General features: G+C 32.7%; 1 protein-coding gene across 1 annotated transcript in view; it reads left to right on the forward strand.

The window, feature by feature from the left end:
* Positions 1-19,131, forward strand: part of LOC126885438 (xylosyl- and glucuronyltransferase LARGE1-like) — a 49,389-nt gene extending 30,258 nt beyond the window's left edge. The window contains exons 9-11 of the mRNA XM_050652008.1: positions 1,682-1,861; positions 5,194-5,417; positions 12,460-19,131. Coding sequence (XP_050507965.1) covers positions 1,682-1,861; positions 5,194-5,417; positions 12,460-12,646 — 591 coding nt within the window. The 3' untranslated portion in view covers positions 12,647-19,131. The remainder of the gene's footprint in view (positions 1-1,681; positions 1,862-5,193; positions 5,418-12,459) is intronic.
* The last annotated feature ends 2,914 nt before the right edge of the window (positions 19,132-22,045 follow it).

The following is a 22,045-nucleotide window of genomic DNA, read 5'->3' on the forward strand; positions in this document are numbered from 1 at the left end:
ACAGTTGTTTTACAAATAATTTTATATTGGAGTTTGAAATTTTATGGAAGTGTATATTTTGCCATTAATTTACATACAAATTTAACCTCATTCACACAGTTAAGGATTGGTTTTGTTTAAGTTTCCGCAAAAGTTAAAGGAATAACAAAAAGAAAATATTTTATTGTCAAGTATTTATATTTATAAGCCACAACTGACAAACGGATTTGCCGCCTAAGGATCAAAAATACTATTAGCCTTTGCGGATGACGTGGACACAATTGCACAATCCACCTACCAGAGATGCAAAAGAAGTTTTCACCCTATTCGAGAACGGAGCCAAGGAAGTTGGTCTTAAGGTCAACGAGGACAAGACCAAGTACATGGTGGTTACGAAGAACCCAAGACCAAGGGTTAGACAAAACGTAACAATTAATGAATACAATTTTGAAGTCGTCAAAGAATTTAAGTACCTGGGAGCGATCATAACATCTGAAAATAACTATGAAAAGGACGTGGCAGCCAGGATCATTGCAGGAAACAGGGCATATTACTCATTAAAGACCCTACTTAAATCAAAAATACTCTCAAGACCAGCAAAAATAAGAGTATATAAGACAATAATTCGTCCCACAATAACGTATGGAAGCGAAACATGGACTGAATCAGCGGGAAACAACAAAATTACTGGAACTTAAAAGAAAGATACTGCGGACTATCTAAGGGCCTTGCCGAGAAGAGACAACAGGAGAATGGAGAAGAAGACACAATGATGAACTCCAGACAATATACGGAGATGAAAACATAGTACGCTACATTAATGCAAACAATACGATGGGCGGGTCACGTACTAAGATCAAGTGACGAAAGACTTCTAAACGCCACATTCTGGGAAAGGACCGATGGAAAAAGGTCAGTTGGTCGCCCAAGAAAGAGATGGAAGGACGCAGTAGCCAGTGATCTACGCAAAATGGGAGTACAGCAATGGGAAATAGCTGCTCAGGACCGACAACAATGGAGGGAAATAGTAAACGCGGTCAAGACTCACATAGAGTCGTAGAGCCAAATGATGATGATGAAGTATTTATAACAAATATTTAATATCACTAATGATATTAAAAGAATGTATTAAGCTACTTCAAATGTAGCTATAATTGTGCACCAAAATTTTAAAGAAAAACTAACATTTTACATTCTATTTATTTAATAACGTCAAATTTTATAATATATTCTGTGATCGGAGCAGTAGCCACTTTCTGTCACTTGCTGTTGCGTGAAATAGATTTCCGACTTATTTCGTATACTTTAAATGATGACGCACGGGTAAAAAATCATGGAGTCAGCTGCATAAACCATATCTATCACAGACCTTAGCAACTGTTGGCAACAGAAATGTATACCGATTCGCCTTGAAGTTTCAACACATTTGTTAAGAGCTATTTGTTATTGATTTGATTAGTATATAAGTATATAAGATTAAAAAATGAATATTAATATACTTAACACATTCGCTGCCACTGACGCCAAAAGGCGTTTTGTGCTACTTGAGTCACGTACCGCTGACGCCTTTTGGCGTTCATAATCTGTGGAATTACATAGGGTTCTTTTCGTATTGGCTCCATAAGAAAGCGTCTAAATATAAGTGGCAGCGGATGTGTTTACTGGTGTATCTCTAAGAGTTTATCCCATTTTGTGTTCACAGGCATTAATAGTACCTGCTTTTGAAATTCAGAAATATGTTAATCAGATACCATCAGAAAAAAGTGAACTTTTACTAAGACTAAACGATAAATCGATTACTCCATTTTTGTCCAATATTTGGGCTCCAGGTCATTCTCCAACGATGTACAATATTTGGAGGAACAGTACCAAACCGTACAAGGTAATATAATATTGATAAGATTTATGTGTTTTTTAAACAAACTAAATTTAGAGCGACACCCTCTGTGGCTCAGTGGTAAGAGCGCCTACCTTTGGACCTAAAGGTGGTGAGTTCGAATCTCACCTGGGTGGAGAATTTTTCATTTATTAAAATTTAATAAATGAAAATACATAGTTTCTATCCTTGTGGGATCGGTACTCACCGGAGGGACCGCAGACGTTCGGATATAATTAGCGTGTCTTTGCAAAGACAATGACGTCGACTTTGCTAAGTAACAAGACATTTACTCAACATACACACACATTACACTAGGTACCTGATTGCATAAATCCACTGTACCACGCCAATGGCCATAAGTTGTCGAGGCATTAAGCTAAATAAAAAAAATTAGAGTCATCGATAACATCGCAATTAAAGTTTATACCAAACCCTTCTTTTAGTGCTTCATTAATTTTGACGTCATGTAGGATTGCATGATATTTTAGTTAAATCTAGCAGTTGTCAGAATACTTATATTTATATGAATATCAAGATACAAACATTTGCCAGAAAATTAATATTTATTTAAAATATTTTAATGAAAAAATAAATAATTTTAAAATAAAATTTCACTATACAATGTCAGAATATACCAATGACAAAATACATATATATTTACGTCATTGAAAAGTACTAGCCTAGAATTACAATTGTCATTTTCCCGTTGAAATTGTGAAAGTACTGTCACGATCGATGACTTTTTTGTCAAATTATCTTTATTCGCATTATTGATTGGCTATCTATTTAGAGTATTGTAATCGCCAACCAACTATATATCTATAAGTATAAGTCGCTTTAATATTCAAATACCCGTCAACGAATACATCGTTTTCTAAGTTCTATGTATAATAATCACGGATGCACGTTTTATTCGGTCACTTAAAACTAAATGTGTTAGAGAAAATTCGATCATCTATGATGCACTGTAAGAAGGGTTTGGTATGAACTATAGACTAGTCTATGTGTATACATATTTAGAGCCATTGATAAAATCCTAATTAGATTAGTCTATATCTACTGCGGATTGGAATTTCAATCACCTCCACAGCACAGCGTAGACATAAAAACCTGTTGTTTACAATGTTCTTTCATGTACTAACATTTATGATTTGTGAGCTAGCTGAATTGCTAACTAGCGTCCAGGGTCATTCCATGTCAAAACACACCTAATTTCCGCCCCCTCTTCAGATTTGGTTATAATTTGGAATACTCACAGTGGCTAATAAGAGAAACAAAAATACAAAATTTTAAATTTTTATCTCAAGCCGTTTCCGAAATATGGTTATGTAAAGTTTTCCAAAAAGGTCCAAAACACCGCGACAATACTTTATTGGGTGGGCAATAATGCTGGGAGAGGTGTCATTTTGCAGCATTTTTGAAGCTCTTTACAGTGATATATACAACATGATGCTACGATAAACAAGTTTGTCTGAAACAAAAAAAAAAAATATTTTTATTTAGTTTTTTTCCAAAAAGTACATAATTTAAAATTTTCATAATATTCCTACAAATACATAGTACTTACTGTTGTTAATAACATATAAAAATTTAATCATGGGATGGTGATGGGTTCAACATAAAAAAAATAAATTTCATACTTACAGTATGGTGCAAATGGAAGGAATAAATTCGTAATGTCGCAAGTTGGCAACTTTAAGGAAAAAATCCGAAACAGGTCGATTTTTATTTTTAAATTGTAATTTTTTGGCATATATATTATACTAGTGACGTTAATCGATGATATGTATTCAATGATTTTTTAAATGAGACTATAGGTCGTGTGTTAGCTCATTTGAAATGTTATTTAATTCTCTGTTCAGTAATATAAACAATAACATAATTATTTATGCACGGAGGCAAAAAAAGTTTTTTTTAATTAAATTAATTGACAAAAAAGAAGAATGTATGTTATTTATCTGTTTCTGGCAACAGTAAAATATATTTTAAATTAAATAAATTACATACATTCTTCCTTTTTTGTCAATTATTTTAATTAAAAAAAGTTTTTGCCACCGTGTATAAATAATTATATTATTGTTTATATTACTGAATAGATAATTGAATAACCTTTCAAATGAGCTAACACACGACCTATAGTCTCATTTAAAAAATCATCGATTACCTACGTCATCACGCCCAGATGGATGACGTCAGTAGTATGATACATATGCCAAAAAATTACAATTTAAAAATAAAAATCGACCTGTTTTGGGACTTTTCCTTAAAGTTGTAAACTTGCGACATTACGAATTTATTGCTTTCATTTTCACTATTGGGACCGTGCAAGTTGCGCAAAGCGACACCTATTTCTATGCTCTGCACTTTTATTCGCACTTTTAATTGTATTGACCAATTACGTTAGTCCTGGCTGCTGGATAATTGTCAAGGTCATAGCCCAAAAAAAATAATAAGAAGAAAAAATAAGATTCAGGTTATGTGACGAAAACGTAAACAGTTGTATGTAGTAAATAAAATTAGTTATTAAAATGCAGTACTGCAAGCAAAATACAATTAATTAAATTTACCTTTATATAATAATTGCATATCATATCAATATTGTGGAGCAACATATAATTTTTTTCCTTCAATGACAGTAGATATGAAATGTACGTCAATTTGACAATTTCAATTGACAATATGAATTATTTAAGAAAGTTGCAATATTTCTCCGCTATTCACGCACGATCGTTTCACGTATCCCTTCCAAGTACTTGCACACCGCGAATACTGTATGTGTGAAATTTATTTTTTTTATGTTGAACCCATCACCATCCCATGATAAAATTTATGTTATTAACAACAGTACTATGCATTTGTAGGAATATTATGAAAATTTTAAATTATGTACTTTTTGAAAAAAAACTTAATCAAAATATATATTTTTTTGTTTGAGAAAAACTTGTTTGTCGTAGCATCATGCTGTATATATCACTGTAAAGAGTTTTAAAAATGCTGCAAAATGACAAATCTCCCAGCATTCTAGCTCAATCAGGCCAGCTTCTACAACCATTCCAATAAAGTATTGTCGCGGTGTTTTGGACCTTTTTGGAAAACAGTACATAACCATATTTCTGAAACGGCTTGAGATAAAAATTTAAAATTTTGTATTCTTCTTTGTATTATTCATCCACTATGAATACTCTAAATTTTAGCAAAATCTAAATAGGCCAGGAAAAAATTAATTCAAAGTGTGTTGATTTGACCTGGAACAGCTCTCCATTCAAATGAAAATTCCACAACCCACTCTAATTACAATGTTTGTCAGCGGCTCGGTACAGTTTTTGTATTTTAAGGTGAAATGGGAAGTCGACTACGAACCGTATATCATAGTTAGAAATGACGTGGTGCAGTACGATGAAAAGTTTGTAGGCTTCGGATGGAACAAAGTCTCACATATAATGGAACTAGAAGCTCAAAGTTATGAATTTATAGTGTTACCAGATGTATTTATTATTCATAAACCGCACACTCCCAGTTTCGATTTAGGAAGGTTTAGGACGTCTTCTGTATACAGGCTGTAAGTACAACCGGAAAAAAATGCATTTAACTTTATACGCTTGTAAACTCTAAACCAACTGATTCTCAAATTGAAATTTTAGTTTTAATTCTTAAAATACGAAATAACTAAAAACCTATAAATGTTTTGACATCTGGTCTGACCAACTATCTGACCTCAAAAAGATAGACCCACAGCTATTTTTGGTCATTTTTTGTTTGCCAGCTTCCTAGGAGGAAAGGAGGATCTTTTCCTGATTTTGAAGGGTTTCTGGTGGAGTTTTTTCTATTATCGCTCTAGTGGCATTATTTCCATATGTCCTGCCCAGTTTAAACTGGCAGCCATGTTTAGTATAGGGTAAAAACAAACGATTGGGATCAATAAGAATAAATATTTGGTAATATTTAAAACAGTCAGGGCCAAAGCGCTGTAAATAATTATTTATATTATAACAAAAATGTACATTAAAAGAAGATATAAATTGAAGTCAACGAATACGCAGATTTCAGTTGAGTGGTTAGCACATTATTATAGAAATTGTCATTGGTTATTGTTAAGCCACTCGAAAATGTAAATGAATATAAGAATAAAGTGTTCAGTTTTTGCGTTTGAAATGAAATTTCAAATTATTTATAATAAATGCAGTTTTTGTTTTTATTCGATTAAGAGTTGGACCACCATCTCCATATAGCTATTTCAGCATCCCATGCATCTTCAGTGAAGCTATGCAGTCACAACTCTGAAGCGAATATCAACAACCCTGCCTATTTAAGGGAAACCATCGCGATACAATGTTTCCACCTTTTGAGACGCAATCTAGCGACATCTCTCGCAAAACGAGGAACACAACGAAAAGCCCTAGATACAAAGTTTACTATTGTCCTTTTCATGATCATTTTTCAGTGCGTAACAAATGATAGGAAAAAGGGTAAGTCCGTGATAATACACATTTATGACATTTATTCTAACATGACATTTTAGTTAAATCTGACAGTTGTCACATTTTATTTTCAATTTGGAATAAAAACCAATCAAATGTGTTTCTTGCATTTATAAAAAGGTATTTTCTTTGATTTGTATAGTCTTATAAATTATACAGATTATATTTGTAATATTATGATCTAATTAAAAAAAATATTTTTTTATTATGGCGCCATCTATCGACAACTAGAATAACTAGAAGAAATGTTATAAAAATGTCACCGACGAAATGTAATCACCGACGTGCCTTTTTTTCTGTCACATACAATTTAATGCGTTAGAAAGAAATCGAAAAACTGTGACGCACTGAAAGATGATCATGAGAAATACTGTACTTTTTAAACAATTAGAATAATTGAAATAAAAATATAATAAACAATATTTTAAATCCAAGACTTTTCGTTAATAAACTGCTTTCTGGCTGCATCCTTTATCTCTGGCTTTTACAATATATAAGCACAAGAGACGACGAATATAGGAGACAGCAAATAGAACACTTTGGCCACGCATTTACCTTCTCTCCGTCAAGGAAAAGGACCGAAAGACAGTTTCTAAATACTCAATTCTGAGTAAAGGTGAAAAACAATAAAGGTAGTTTTTGTTTTTATTCGATTCAGAGTTGGACCACCATCTCCATATAGCTATTTCAGCATCCCATGCATCTTCAGTGAAGCTATGCAGTCACAACTCTGAAGCGAATATCAACAACCCTGCCTATTTAAGAGGATGGGTACGTATTTTCGGATGCAATGCTATTCAAATGGGGATTCATTTTTTTCGAATCCTGAGAAAACTAATAAATATTTTTGAAAAATTTAAACGCATAATGAAAGATTACGTTTTTAGCGAGGGCCGAAAGTCCCTGAGAACTTCTATAATGTTTATTTTAATAAGTTACAGATGTGAAAAACTAAGAGACAATTTAGTGTGATTTTTAATTTCAAATATTCATTCATAATATATAATTCATATATCATTCAAAATAAACTTTTTATTTATTCTAAGGGACTTTCGGCACTCAGTAATAATTTAGTCTTTCATTCTGCGTTTAAATTTTTCAAAAATATTTATTGGTTTTTTCAGGATTCGAAAAAAATGAACACAATGTCGGTGGTAATATTTTCCAAATCTATCTTTGTCATAAAATAAACTCGAAAAACTGTGACGCACTGAAAGATGATCATGAGAAATACTGTACTTTTTAAACAATTAGAATAATTGAAATAAAAATATAATAAACAATATTTTAAATCCAAGACTTTTCGTTAATAAACTGCTTTCTGGCTGCATCCTGTATCTCTGGCTTTTACAATATATAAGCACAAGAGACGACGAAAATAGGAGAAAGCAAATAGGACACTTTGGCCACGCATTTACCTTCTCTCCGTCAAGGAAAAGGACCGAAAGACAGTTTCTCAATATGCAATTCTGAGTAAAGATGAAAAATAATAAAGGCAGTTTTTGTTTTTATTCGATTCAGAGTTGGACCACCATCTCCATATAGCTATTTCAGCATCCCATGCATCTTCAGTGAAGCTATGCAGTCACAACTCTTTAAATTATTTCTTTTCTTCTTTCCGTTGTTGATTGATTAACCGTTCCAATAAGAAAGATGCATTGAAAGGGAAATGTTCCCGGCGATACTGCCAGTCCATTGGATGAATATCACTGGGAGATCCTGCCTAAAGGACTTTCTTTGGCAAACTAAAAAGGTATTGGTTATCTTACTTACTAGGTGATGACAAGAAAAACCCTTTAACGAAGATATAGCGACAAGCAGAAGAAGAAGAAGAATTATTGCAGAACGGCACAAGGACGGCAGTAGATAGTCCAGAAAGCCACTGCGCATCCGCTAGGGAAAATATTCTAATTCGGATTTCTTGCACAATCTTACTCAAAAAGGACTCCTTTTAACAAATTTGCATGTTGCCAGGACTAAAAAGTGGTCAAAAAATTTTTAAACGTTTTTTTTTGTTTTTTCCTAAAATGATTTTTCTTTGCATGGAAAAAAGTTATTTTAGGTTTTTTGGATCATTCCAAACAGAAAAGGTCTTTAGTGACTTTTCTCTAAAATTGATAGTTTTTGACATATAAGCGATTAAAAATTGAAAAGTTGCGAAATCGGCCATTTTTAACCCTCAAAAACTATGTGAAAAACTGAAAATTTGAATGTTGCCAAGGTAGGTAGATATTTTTTAAACATCTATTGATAAAATCCCGAAGAGTTTTTTGCAATACAATATTCAAAACTCCTTTGTTTTTTAATTGCTAATCAAGCGTGCGCGACACTATTTTCCATCGACAGTATGGTGCAAATGAAAGGAATAAATTCGTTATTTCGTAAACCGGCGACTTTAAGGAAAAATCCCGAAACAAGTCGATTTTTATTTTTAAGTTATGATATTGTGGCATATATGGTATACCAGTGACGTCATCCATCTGGACGTGATGGCGTAATGGATGATTTTTTTAAATGAGAATAGGGTTCGTGTGCTAGCTCATTTGAAAGGATCTTCAATTATCTATTCAGTAATGTAAACATTTACATAATTATTTATACAGGGTGTCCAAAAAAAATTTATTAAATTAAATTATTTGACAAAAAAAGAAGTAGAAGGACACCCTGTATAATTAATTATATAAATGTTTACATTACTGAATAGAGAATTGAAGAACCTTTCAAATGAGCTACCACACGACCCCTATTCTCATTTAAAAAAATCATCGATTACGTCATCACGCCCAGACGGATGACGTCACTAGTATACCATATATGCCACAATATCATAACTTAAAAATAAAAATCGACCTGTTTCGGGATTTTTCCTTATCGCCGGTTTACGAAATAACGAATTTATTCCTTTCATTTGCACCATACTGTCGGTGGAAGATAGTGTCGCGCACGCTTGATTAGCAATTAAAAAACAAAGGAGTTTTGAATATTGTATTGCAAAAAACTCTTCGGGATTTCATCAATAGATGTTTAAAGAATATCTACCTACCTTGGTAACATTTAAATTTTTAGTTTTTCACATAGTTTTTGAGGGTTAAAAATGGCCGATTTCGCAATTTTTCAATTTTTAATCGCTTATATGTCAAAAACTATCAATTTTAGAAAAAAGTCACTAAAGACCTTTTCTGTTTGGAATGATCCAAAAAACCTAAGAAAACTTTTTTCCATGCAAAAAAATAATTTTAGGAAAAAAACAAAAAAAAAACGTTTAAAAAATTTTTGACCACCTTTTGGTCCTGGCAACATGCAAATTTGTTAAAAGGAGTCCTTTTTGAGTAAGATTGTGCAAAAAATCCGAATTAGAATATTTTTCCTAGCGGATGCGCAGTGGCTTTCTGGACTAAGAACAGTAATTGGAAAAAATATCGCCAGAAAACTTTTGAGAAGAAATGAACATTACAGTGCAATTGATGTTATGTACAATTTTTATGAACAATTTGAGTGTTTGTTAAGAACTGACGATGTCACAAAACAACGTTAATCGATATGGTTGATAAAACTGATTGCTTTTTTGTCATAACTTATTCTAAGGAACATTATTCCTATAGATTAGTTGTAATAAACTAAGTGTTACTGGGGGTTCTTTGTTCTAGGTCACTTAGTATATATAACACGAGATTGATAGGAACTAAAGGTTATACAATTGTGAAGTCTTTAATAACAAATTGACTAGGCTTCTAAAACTGCTTCAGGAGAATTCAGAAGGTTTTGTTAAACTATTAAGTCGTTATCGTCTATAATAGTATATTATGCAACGACCATTTAGTGTTGATCTCTATATACGCAATAATGCGAGTATGAAGGATATGAAACGAGCTGCATAGCGGCGACTTTCGTATAGAATACGAGCATCATAATAATAATTAAGTGCAAGTTGTATACTTGGATTTTTTCTATGATCATTCACAACAAAAAAATTTATTCAAATTTATTTATTTTATAACACAAACAAATTAAGTAGTTATATGATAATTATTCTGTTAAGGGGATGGGTACGTATTTTCGGCTGCAATGCTATTCAAATGGGGATTAATTTTTTTCGAATTCTGAGAAAACTAATAAGTATTTTTGAAAAATTTAAACGCAGAATGAAAGATTACGTTATTAGCGAGGGCCGAAAGTCCCTGAGAACTTCTATAATGTTTATTTTAATAAGTTACAGGGGTGAAAAGCTAAGAGAAAATTTAGTTTGATTTTTAATTTTAAATATTTCATTCAAAAGAAACTTTTTATTTATTCTAAGGGACTTTCGGCCCTCGGCAATAATTTAGTCTTTCATTCTGCGTTTAAATTTTTCAAAAATATTTATTGGTTTTTTCAGGATTCGAAAAAAAATGAACACAATGTCCGTGGTAATATTTTACAAATCTATCTTTGTCTTACAACGCACTCAGTCGAATAGAATATTGTCAGCATATTGTCAGTCAGACAGTGACAATCAGTGACAATTTTAAATATTTGACATGGCATCGGGAATATTTTGAGTTGTTGATTAAATAATATTGATATATAGTGTATTTGATAAATAATTGATTTAAGACGTGAACTTAATAAAAAGTTATTTATTGTGTATTATTTGTGGAAGACTCAAGCAGAGAATACATCAGGATAATATATTCTGTGATCCAAGTATTTTGTTGTTAAAGATGTTCAAAATTGTAAGCGTTCCACAGTAACAATATATTAATAAAAAATCACTTTAACACTTTTCCTCTTTTCTCGATTGAGTATTAGTTTTTGTTGTACATATAAATTATTACAATCACTGAACACATACTTAGTGAAAAATTATCACATTTATTAACTGAATTAATAATTAGCAATTATACAAATAACAGTTATCCAAGAACATTCAAAAGCCATCTCTTGAAGTTAATGATGACATTTTCAAGTAGAATGACATTCTAGTAATGTTTACATATCCATACCAGTGTGAATTTTACTACACGTAATTTGCCGTGTAAAGACAGAAAAAGTAGGGATAGCCGTAAAATATTTGCGAATTATGTACCGATGGCCTTAATACATTTATATTTTGAATATTACAATTATTAAAATGAATGTGAAGTTAATTTTTCAATATGCCTATGTATCAAAGCCACAATTATTAAAATGAATGAATAATACATATTTACAATAATTAGGCATTCCAATGAACTGTCAAACATGGCCGGAGGAGGGCAAAATCTAATGTTTACATCGACATTAATTTGTAAAGAAAATCCTGTTTGGTTGTTTTTTTTTTGTTAATTGTGTAGGGAAATCTGCGAAATTGTGATAATAAATTAAATATGAAGTGGTTTATCGCCTACAGAACTGAATTATCCCATAGTAGTTACCAGTTTGTGTCAATAGCTACTTGGGATAATTCAGTTCTGTAGGCGATAAACTACTTTATATTTATTTGCTATTACAATTTCGCTGCACAATTAACAATAAAAAACAAAACCAAACAGGATATTCTTTACAAAAATTGATGTAAACACTATATTATTAAATTTTTGCCCTCCTCCGGCCATATAATATCACGTAATTTGGAATGGTCAATTATTAAAATGAATTTGAGGTTAAATTTTCAATATCCCTATACATTTCACTTGACATTACTCATTGCGCAAGTGCCACAGTCAGACAAAATGCCATCTCGCGATTTTATTGGTTAAAAATTTGTATCATAATGAAAATCTGTAACAGAATGAAGGCCATTCTGATACAGGTAATGAAATCATAATAATTGATATATTAAAGTATGAGAATAGAAAATCATTTATGCCGTTAGTCCTTTTACTCTGCTAGAGGGTGTTTCGGCTTCTCTCCGTTCTTTAAAAAATTGACTCGTCTAACTCTCCGTCTGCCTGTGGCTATATTATTTACAAATACTGCGTCAATAACTTTGTTTTAAACGGAAATGGAAATTACTCCGTATAAGGAATTGGCACTTAGCTCCGCCCGTTCAGTCCTACCGCTACGTTTCTGTTTATCTACTATGGTAAAATACAATCTTTTACTATGAAAAACAATAATTTGAAGGTTAAAACGTCTATTAAATGTATTGCTTTATTTTAATAGGTGTCTTCGGCTTTTAAAGGAGGAGTTCATCCAAAGACTCAACAAACAATACAACAGAAATTTCTCATACTTCAATACTTCTGCAATGCTACCGGAGATTAGAAGAAGGAAAAGACATAATATGTCTTTGGATTTCATTTCGACCACTGTGGAAACAAATACAGACTATCCAAACGCTACAGAGTAATGTTAGAAGAGTGTTTCAAAAATTAAAACCTAATGATAATGTGATTATTATTTAAATTTTAAAAGTATCAAATATTTGGCAAGAAGGTTTTATTTTGATATGATAATAAGGCTGTTAAAGGTAATAATAAACATTTTTAAGGTAGGTAATTTGTTTTTACGTATCAACTAAAACAATAGAGCAACTGTTTTATTAAAAAATCTTAAACATTATACTTTTTGCTATCAGGCTCATTTCCCTTTTTTAGTACGAAAAAAAAATATAAAGGTTGATGTTTTATGAAATTTTTGCTTCATTTATTTAGTGTAGAGGGAGTTTATCGATATACTAGTTTTTTCTTACATAACAGGAAATTATTATTTTTAACATTTTAGCCCTTAACCGATAACTGTTACAGTAATACGGATTTGTCATACATTGTAAAATTTGGCAAGAAGCTGTTTTATAAATATGTTTGTTCATTCAGATCCATTTACATGGATGGAAATTTAGCAGGTGATAATACTAGGCTTGTTCAGTTGAAACATATCTTTGATCCAGAAAAAATTTATCGGTAAACATATCTACAAATAACTACCACTATATTTAAGGCACACATTACATTGTTCCACCAATTGATTCATACCCTGTTTAAAAAAAATTTGTGGCTGTATGTGGAAAAATTCTTTGACGGCATTTTGTATTTCTTCGTCCATCTGAAAACTATTATTAATGCCATTTTCAGTGGCTAATACTCTAATTTTCTCTCTAATTTCTTTCGTTGTAGATTTTTTCACTTCTTCGGCGACATAAAGCAGAGCATTTTCGTGCAGAAGAATAACAAGCTTTTCTGGACGTTTTGGCCATATTGCTTGATAAATATTGTTTAAAGTTTCCCTATAAATGTTTCCGTTAATATGCACTCTACGTTCCAAAAACTTCATGAGACAGTGTCCTTCATGGTTAAAAAAACATGTTAACATGACCTTGCCCGCAGAAGGTTGAAATTGGTATGGCCGCACGCTGATTATATTTGGACGGATTGTTAACAACAAACGCCATTTTGAAGTCACTATACTTAAAGTAGTAGTCAAATACAAATGATAGGAACTGATCAGTGTGACGTGTACAAACATTACTAACATTTCAGAACGTCAGTTGAGCGATTATAATAATAATTGTTTCCAAGGCTAACCTGACCAAAGATATGATTCGATTGAACAAGCTTATATTAATTTTTACAACAGTTTCCGGACAGAAATAAGTAGTTTATTTACAACAATTTTCTAGGGGGATTTTCTGTCAGGAACTAGGAGGATTTCATCTCCGGAAGTAAATATGGTTAAGCGATGTAATTCATTTCTTCTTTCTTTGGCCGACGGCATAGGTTATATTGGCTTTGAGGGTAATTGTGATTTGGACCTTGGTTGTTAGAGTGTTGGTTGATTGTTTACTGAACCAGTGGAATCAAATTTGCCCACCATACTTCGAATAGTCTTCTCGGTAGAACAAGGGCGATTATATTTACGATTTATCTTCTCGGTAGGACGATTATATTTTTATTTTCTATTAACGTCCTTTCAGAATGTTGGTTACCATCATAGCTATTTTAATCTTATTCGCCGCCACTCGCGGTTGCAATCTCGCAATTTCTTCAACCATGAGGACTTTCTTCGTCCTGGACCGCATTTGCCTGTCATTTTCCCTTGCTTAATATTTTGTAGCAATTTATATTTGGGGAGATCCGTTGTCCCCATTGTTGTTTAACCTGGCCTTAGAATATGTCATGCGAAAAATGTATCCAAAACTCAAACCAGACATAACTGCTCGGGGAGCAAAAATCATACTCGCCTTTGCCGATGACGTAGACGCAGTAGCACAATCAACGTTAGAAATTAAGGATATTTTCTCGAGCTCTGAAGAAGCTGCATTAAACATCGGTCTAAAAATAAATGAAAACAAAACAAAATACGTGGTCGTCTCAAAACAAGAACGACGGCGAATACGGCAAAATATTACTATAAACGATCATAACTTCGAAGTGGTTAAAGAATTTAAATATCTAGGAGCAACAATCACAAATGACAACAAATTAGAGCGAGAAGTTGAAACTCGAGTAATGGCAGGAAACAGATCTTTCTTTGCAATGAAACATCTAATGAAGTCAAAACTTCTTTCACGAGGTGGAAAAATCCAGATATATAAGACCATAATATGACCAGCAGTCGCGTATGGAAGCGAAACATGGACGCTAACAAAAAGAGAAGTAAATAAATTGCTGGTGTGGGAACGTAAAATCCTTCGAATGATATATGGCCCTTGCAGAGACAGCGTTACAAACGAATGGAGCCGCAGATACAATAACGAGCTAGAGTCTCTATTCGGAAAAGAAAATCTAGTCAGATATATAAAGGCTAATAGACTCAGATGGGCAGGGCATGTGATACGCAGTAACGACAATCGCCTTATAAACAATGTGTTCTGGGAAAGGCCAGATGGAAGAAGTTCTGTAGGGCGGCCTAGAAAAAGGTGGAAAGATGCAGTCAAAGAAGATCTAGAGAAAATGGGAGTGCGACAATGGGAATTAGTGGCACAGGACCGACAAACATGGAAGGCAATAGTAAACGCGGCAAAAACTCACGAAGAGTTGTAGTAGCGCCATTGATGATGATGAATTTATATTTGGGTCCTCTCAATAGATATCCGAAGTGTTTCAGGTGTTTCTTCTTGATGTTTTCTATAATCTCCTAGGTCTTTCTAAGAGGTTTTAGATAGTGAAGTTTTAAATCATTTCCACCCAAGAATCTTTTAAAATTCTCCATAGCACCACATTTCCAAAGCCTCGAAGCGTTTTAGACCACTTTTATTCTCGACTCGACACCATAAAGCAAGACTGAGAACACAGCAGCGAAGTAGGCTGATCCGCAATGACAAGTACTTTAGTTCTTTGTAACATAATACCTTTTCACATCCCTCTGAGAGCTGATCTGGTCTGCTTAGTTCTGGATCTAGTTTCACCGTGACTCTCTGCGTTAGAATTTAACTGATATCTATTTAGGATAAACAAATTGATCAAATTGCTCAAGTTTTATATTCTGTTCATCTGTGCGCAGTGTACCTATGAAGTTTCTTATGACTATATTGTATATACAATTTTCCTTTCAATCAATGAGATTTCTACATCTTTCCGAATAATTAATTGTTTAGAATGGCCTTGTAAAAGACAATTTTACGAAATTCACTTTTCTTCTTTCAGTACCCTGTTCGATTATCGAACGTTGGTGATCATATTGGCAATAATAACTTTGTTTACGGCGGCTCTAAACAGATTAGCGGTGATCTCTTGATACCACTTCCGGATATTTCGGAGCAAGGATATTCTTCTTCGGCCTGGGCCACTTCTTCCGATGATCTTGCCCTGCATTTTGAGGTGTAGAAGGTTGTACCTTTCTAAATGACTCATTTCATGTCCGAAATATTGTAACTTTCGAATTGTTACTCACTTGCATTTATTTACATGGACATATTATCGAATAACAAAAATATAATCGATATTATTTCGATTATTTTAGACTTATTTCTATTATTTCGACTTTGTTGCTGTAGCTACAGAATTGTTTAAGTTTAGTACCCGAAAAAAAAAAAAGATTTACATTAAATAATATTGAACAAACATTACCCCTGGTATGAATCTGCAATTTATTGGGTAAAAACGATAGCAAATTTACTTTTTACAGAGTTGCGATATTTTTTTTAATACCATGTGCTTTATAACATAAAAACCTTACTGTGCATAATTAATTATTTTTTTTTTGTCACAGATTGCATTATATAAATTCGTAGAACCTTTGAACATCCAAAAATGTTATAGAACCATCGAACTATGCATGGTGATAAATTCCCTTTAAACATTATTATGAAGCTGTATAATAAGTTTTGGATTGATTTATTTAACATCTACCATATCTTTGAGAATACAACTAAAATTTAGAGACATTGATTTTTAATACCTTATTTATTATTTTCATTATTTCATAATTTCCAACTTTCTCTATTATCTCATCAATACAGCAACACTTTGCTAAAATTGCAACCTCAAAATAAATATCCAATGAATTTAATAGAGAAAGACCACTAAACACAAAAGAAACATTTACAACTTGGTACAATAATTCTTCTGACTATGGGTATCAAATTAGTACATACATTTACTGTCTATAATTTTTATTATTATTTTGACTTCATGACTGTATTAATTTATTTGGATCCATGGGCATATACGAATTTTTTAAAAAATAGTGGTAGGGCCGGTAGGAGAGCCCAAGCGGGGATTTTTGCAGTTACTCGAGCGCGTCAGATTATGATATGGGGAGAAATCTTGTGCCCTGTAAATGTATCCCTACCATATATTGGATCTTAATACAGGGGAGTTCGTTGAGAGGGGTCCGAAAAAAAATCTATCCTTATTAAAACTCAAAATCGTCAGATTAAGATAAGGTAAATTAAGTACTGTAGAACAGTGTATATTTAAAAAATTTGACGGTTTGACCTGGGCGTAAGGAAATGGGCGAGTCACAAAGTTTCACAAGAAAAAAGCGAATATTTCGAGAAATAAACGTCAGATCGAAAAACTAAAAAATACGTATTCAATATTTTTTTAAAAATGTATCGAATGATACCAAACACGACGCCCCACGTAGAGGGGTGGGGGTAAATTTAAAATTTTAAATAAAAATCCTGCGATATTTCGCGAAGTAAACATCAGATCAAAAAGTGCAAAATGCATGTATTCACTATTTTTGAAAAATCTATCGAATGACACCAAACACGACCCACCACGGAGGAGGGGTGGGGGGTTAGTTTAAAATATTAAAAAGGAGCCCCCATTTTTTATTGCAGTTTTGGATTCCTTACGTAAAAAGAAGTAACTTTTATTCGAGATATTTTTCGAATTATGGATAGATGGCGCTATAATAGGAAAAACGATTGTTGGAAATGGAAAATTAAATTAAAAAATGGAAAGTCTCCACTTAAATGCAAAACTTTACTTAACTTTTTTTGGTTTTAAAACCTAATATTCACAACCCAATAGCGCTCGAGTAGCTGCAAAATTTAGAATACTTTCCTCCCCTACTATAGCGTTTATTTGTTTAATAAATTCCTTATTTGCTTATTTCCGTGCAACTTTTGATAAACATAAGGTCATTTACCAAGCACTAGGAGAGATTTGTTAGTGGGATCTTTTATGGTAATAGCAATATATTTACATTATATTAAACAAATCAGTACTAGTTGTTTCATACCCTAATGTTTAACAAGAGGTAAACACAAGAACTAATTTACAAAAAATTTATCAATTTTATAATTTTACATGCATATAATAATTACTTTTATATTCGTACCAAAGATGGTCTTGTGATATGTAACTCATCAAATCGATAGAGAATTTTTCGCATTTAATGGCAATATATTAATTTTTCTATTTTAAAATTTATTTTGTCTTGTATTATCAGAGTTTGGAAGACGGCCTGCTATAGATGTAGATGCAAGATTAGATATTAAAGAAAACTAGACATTTTTTTGCAAATGTACAATGGAACAGGTATGCCTACTTTCGACAAAATATTATTCGTGACGATTGATAAGTTTTGCCCAAAAAATTAAGTTTTTTCGTTAAGATGTCTATATTTTGAACAGAAAGAATAATATGTAATACAATGATATAGTGGTGGACCGTTCTAATCTTCGGGTTTGTTTGTGTGTTTTTCCTTATGGATTTCGATTTTGTGTTTTTTAAATTATGGACTTCCATGTTGAGTAAAGGTTTAGGGCGTTTTCTTTATTCTTGAGACTTCCTTGTATTTTTACTTTTTTTGGCCTACAGAACCTGTAACCAGAAATATATCTACGAATCTCCGTCAGGCTAGACGAACTCAGACTAAGTCTAAGGACTAAGCAACAGCCTTACTTGCACAAAATATACTTCAGCGAAGTCACAAATAAAATATGTCACAGCTATCCCATAATGAAAAACGAGAACAGTAAGAGCTAGGACATATATAACGAGAAGCACCTGGAATCCTCAATAAACGAGATGATGCCCTCATCCTTCACCCAACATAAAAATCGCTAGTTAATAAACTCAACAGTGAAATCCATAAGGAAAAACCATACTCATAAAACCCAACAGTGGAATCTAACTTTGTACACCACTAAAATTTTACGCCACAAACTCAAATTAAATCCTTATTTTCTACAAAATTCCTAGCTCTGATAATAGCTTGTCTGTTTTTGTTTGTTTTTGGGAATATGAATGGTTTTAAAAAATTTTGCAAAATCATAATGCAAAAACAAACAGATACTCGTATTAGCTTTAAATTATGATGACACACTTGAAGTTATCAATCGTATTTATTTAATATACTATATAAACATAAGTTATATTTATACTTATTTATGAACATGTAACGTGTGATGAAGTTTAACAATTATAATCTTCAATTTTATATGTTATTTATTTAACACTCCCTGTCAATATCCTACAGATAAACTATTTGTTTCATTACCATTTAAGTGGCATTAATAGTTTGTGTAGCCATTGTGTGGCTGGAACACGTGACGGAAAACTAAAGTGTTCGCTTCATACTTGGAGAATGTATTCCAAAATCACGAAATGCAAACTTTGATTGAGAAATTTGATTTTGGTTCCTCAGAAATATACAATATAGAAGAAAATGGTTCAAACAGTTCCATACAAGCTTTCAAAGCCCATTGCTCCTGTTGGTAAGAGGGAGGTAGCTAAAAATGTTGCTGCATAGCAGAGACAAACAGTGACGGTAGCTTGCTCAATGTGTGCTTCTGGTCATTTTGTACACCCATTTTTCATTTTTGCTATGAAGAGATATAACCCTTTATTATTGAATGATGGGATGATTGAACTCTGGATACAACAACTGTCAAACTTTTATAAAATACTTCGTTCATATTTCAAAATACACCAAGCCATCCGTAGAGTGCCCAATACTTCTTACTTTAGACAACCATACGTCACATGTTTAGCTGGAAGCAATAACTTAAGCAAAGAAGAAAAATAGTCTAAGTCTGCCTCCACAGAGTAGCCACCGCACTCGGCCATTAGATAGGAACTCACCGTACTTCAGGCATATGAAAGCCTTTTATGAAAATTTTTGTGATAGCTGGACTACAAACCGTGCGGTCAAACTTTGCCAGAATACCAGGTGGCCAAGTTAGCCAAACGGGCACGTGAGAAATCAGATTCACTAGATAAAGCCACAGAGGGATTTAGACAAGGCGGAAACGGCGGGTTCTTTGGAGAAAATATTCCCATGAAATTTTTTTGCATATGTAATCACATTCGTGAGACATTCCAGAATAAGATTCAAGAAGTCGCCCAAGCGAAAAGTGGTCCAATTTTTTTTTAACAATTTTTTTTAATCAAATTGCAAAAATCAATATTTTTGACCGGAACAATTTTTTTTAGGTTTTTGGACCATTCTGGATAAAAAATGTCTCTTATAATTTTTCTCTAAAGTTAATCGTTTTCGAGGTAAAAGCATTTTAAAATTGAAAAAAAAAACGAAAAATGGCGATTTTCAGGGCTTAATAACTCGGTTAAAAGTTATTAATTTGAAAGTCAGAAAGTAACTAAATCAAAGTTTAAAGCCCCTCCTACAAGATCCTGAAGAACTTTTTGTCATTATTTGATTACTAAGCTGTTATTTTTAAGTAAAAATAATGAGCGCCATGCACGTATTAGGCGGCCGTCCATGATGAGTGCGAACGAGATGCCATTCAGGCAGTCCAATGGCGCATCTCACTCGCACTCACATTTACAGCCGCGTCAATACGATCTTACCACTCATTATTAATAATTAAAATAACAGCTTAGTAATAAATTAATGACACAAATTTCTTCAGGATCGTGAAGGGGGGCTTTAAATTTGATTTAGTCACTTTCTGACTTTCATAATAATCATTTTTAACCGAGTTGTTAAATCTTAAAAATGGCCATTTTCGCGTTTTTCAAATTTTAAATTGCTTATAACTCGAACACGATCAACTTTAGAGAAAAATTATAGAAGAACTTTTCTGTCCGGAATGGTCCGAAAAATCTAAAAAAAAATTCTCCGGGCCAAAAATATTGATTTTTGCAATTTGATTAAAAAAAATTGGACCACTTTTCGCGTGGGCGACTTCTTTGAACCTTATTCTGGGGTGTCTCACGAATATGATTATGCAAAAAAATCCCATGGGAATATTTTTTCCAACGAACCCGCCGTTTTCGCCTTGTCCAATTAAGAATGTGTGACATTCACCATTTTTAATGAACATTGATTCAATGATGAAGACTTTCTACCTTCAACTATAACTGATCAAGATGAAATGGATAATACATATTGATATAAATGACGATAATCTTAACTGTTTTATATCTTTTAGTGAAGAAGACGTAGAAAGAACAGAAATAGGTGATGAGCACGCAGGTCAAGCAATAGGTGAAGAAGAGTGAATAATACAAGGAGAAGAAGAGGGAATTGAAGAAGTAGAAAGATCACAAAATAGTATTGAGATTACAAATGGAAGAAACTGTGACGAAGAAAAAGGCGAAGAAGAGATAATTAGAGAAATAGATCATACAGAAAATAGAGCTGATATCCTCCCTTCTGTTGTAGTTTAACTTACAGATTTTATTCCACGGCCTAAAATCGCAGTACAAAGGAAACGGTCTGGAAGAAGCTAGAGGCTTAAGGTCGACAATACTCACGGGAACTCCAAATAAAGAGATATTCGAAAGAGGAAGAAAAAATAAAGAAGAATTGGGAGAGAGCAATGCAGCAAGAGATGAGCTTTTTGTAATGAATATAAATATAAGGATAAGGGTTAAACAAACCGTCAACTTACAAATGCTATAGATTCTGAAACTGAAATATCTATACATGATGACTCTGATACACCAGAATAATTTGAAAGTGATTTAAATTTTGAAAATATGAAATTCAAGTCTGGCGATTTTGTAGTAGTAAGAGTATACACCGAAGATGAGAGATCACTTAGCCTGTATGGTGCTAAAATTAACAAGATTGTTGAGGATGACTATGAAGGTGTTATTTTTAAAAGAGCTCAGAACAGAAGACCATGAGATTCATGGAGACAGAAGAAGAGACGTATTTTTCGAAATAAAACATTGTTCAGAAGCTATCCAAACCACTAGTAGTATTGCAAGATTCAAAAACATGTTATCATTCAGTACAGATCTCAGTCATTTAACCCTTTATTTAATACGATTATGAAATATATCAACTTAACTTTCATCTAGATATATGCTGGGCCAATTCAAGCATTAGGAAATTTTCATAGGAGATGAAAATTTAGAAAGTGCGTACCTTTGCCCCCACCTAC

The sequence above is a fragment of the Diabrotica virgifera genome, chromosome 5 (genome assembly GCF_917563875.1).
Source record: "Diabrotica virgifera virgifera chromosome 5, PGI_DIABVI_V3a".
NCBI lineage: Eukaryota > Metazoa > Arthropoda > Insecta > Coleoptera > Chrysomelidae > Diabrotica > Diabrotica virgifera.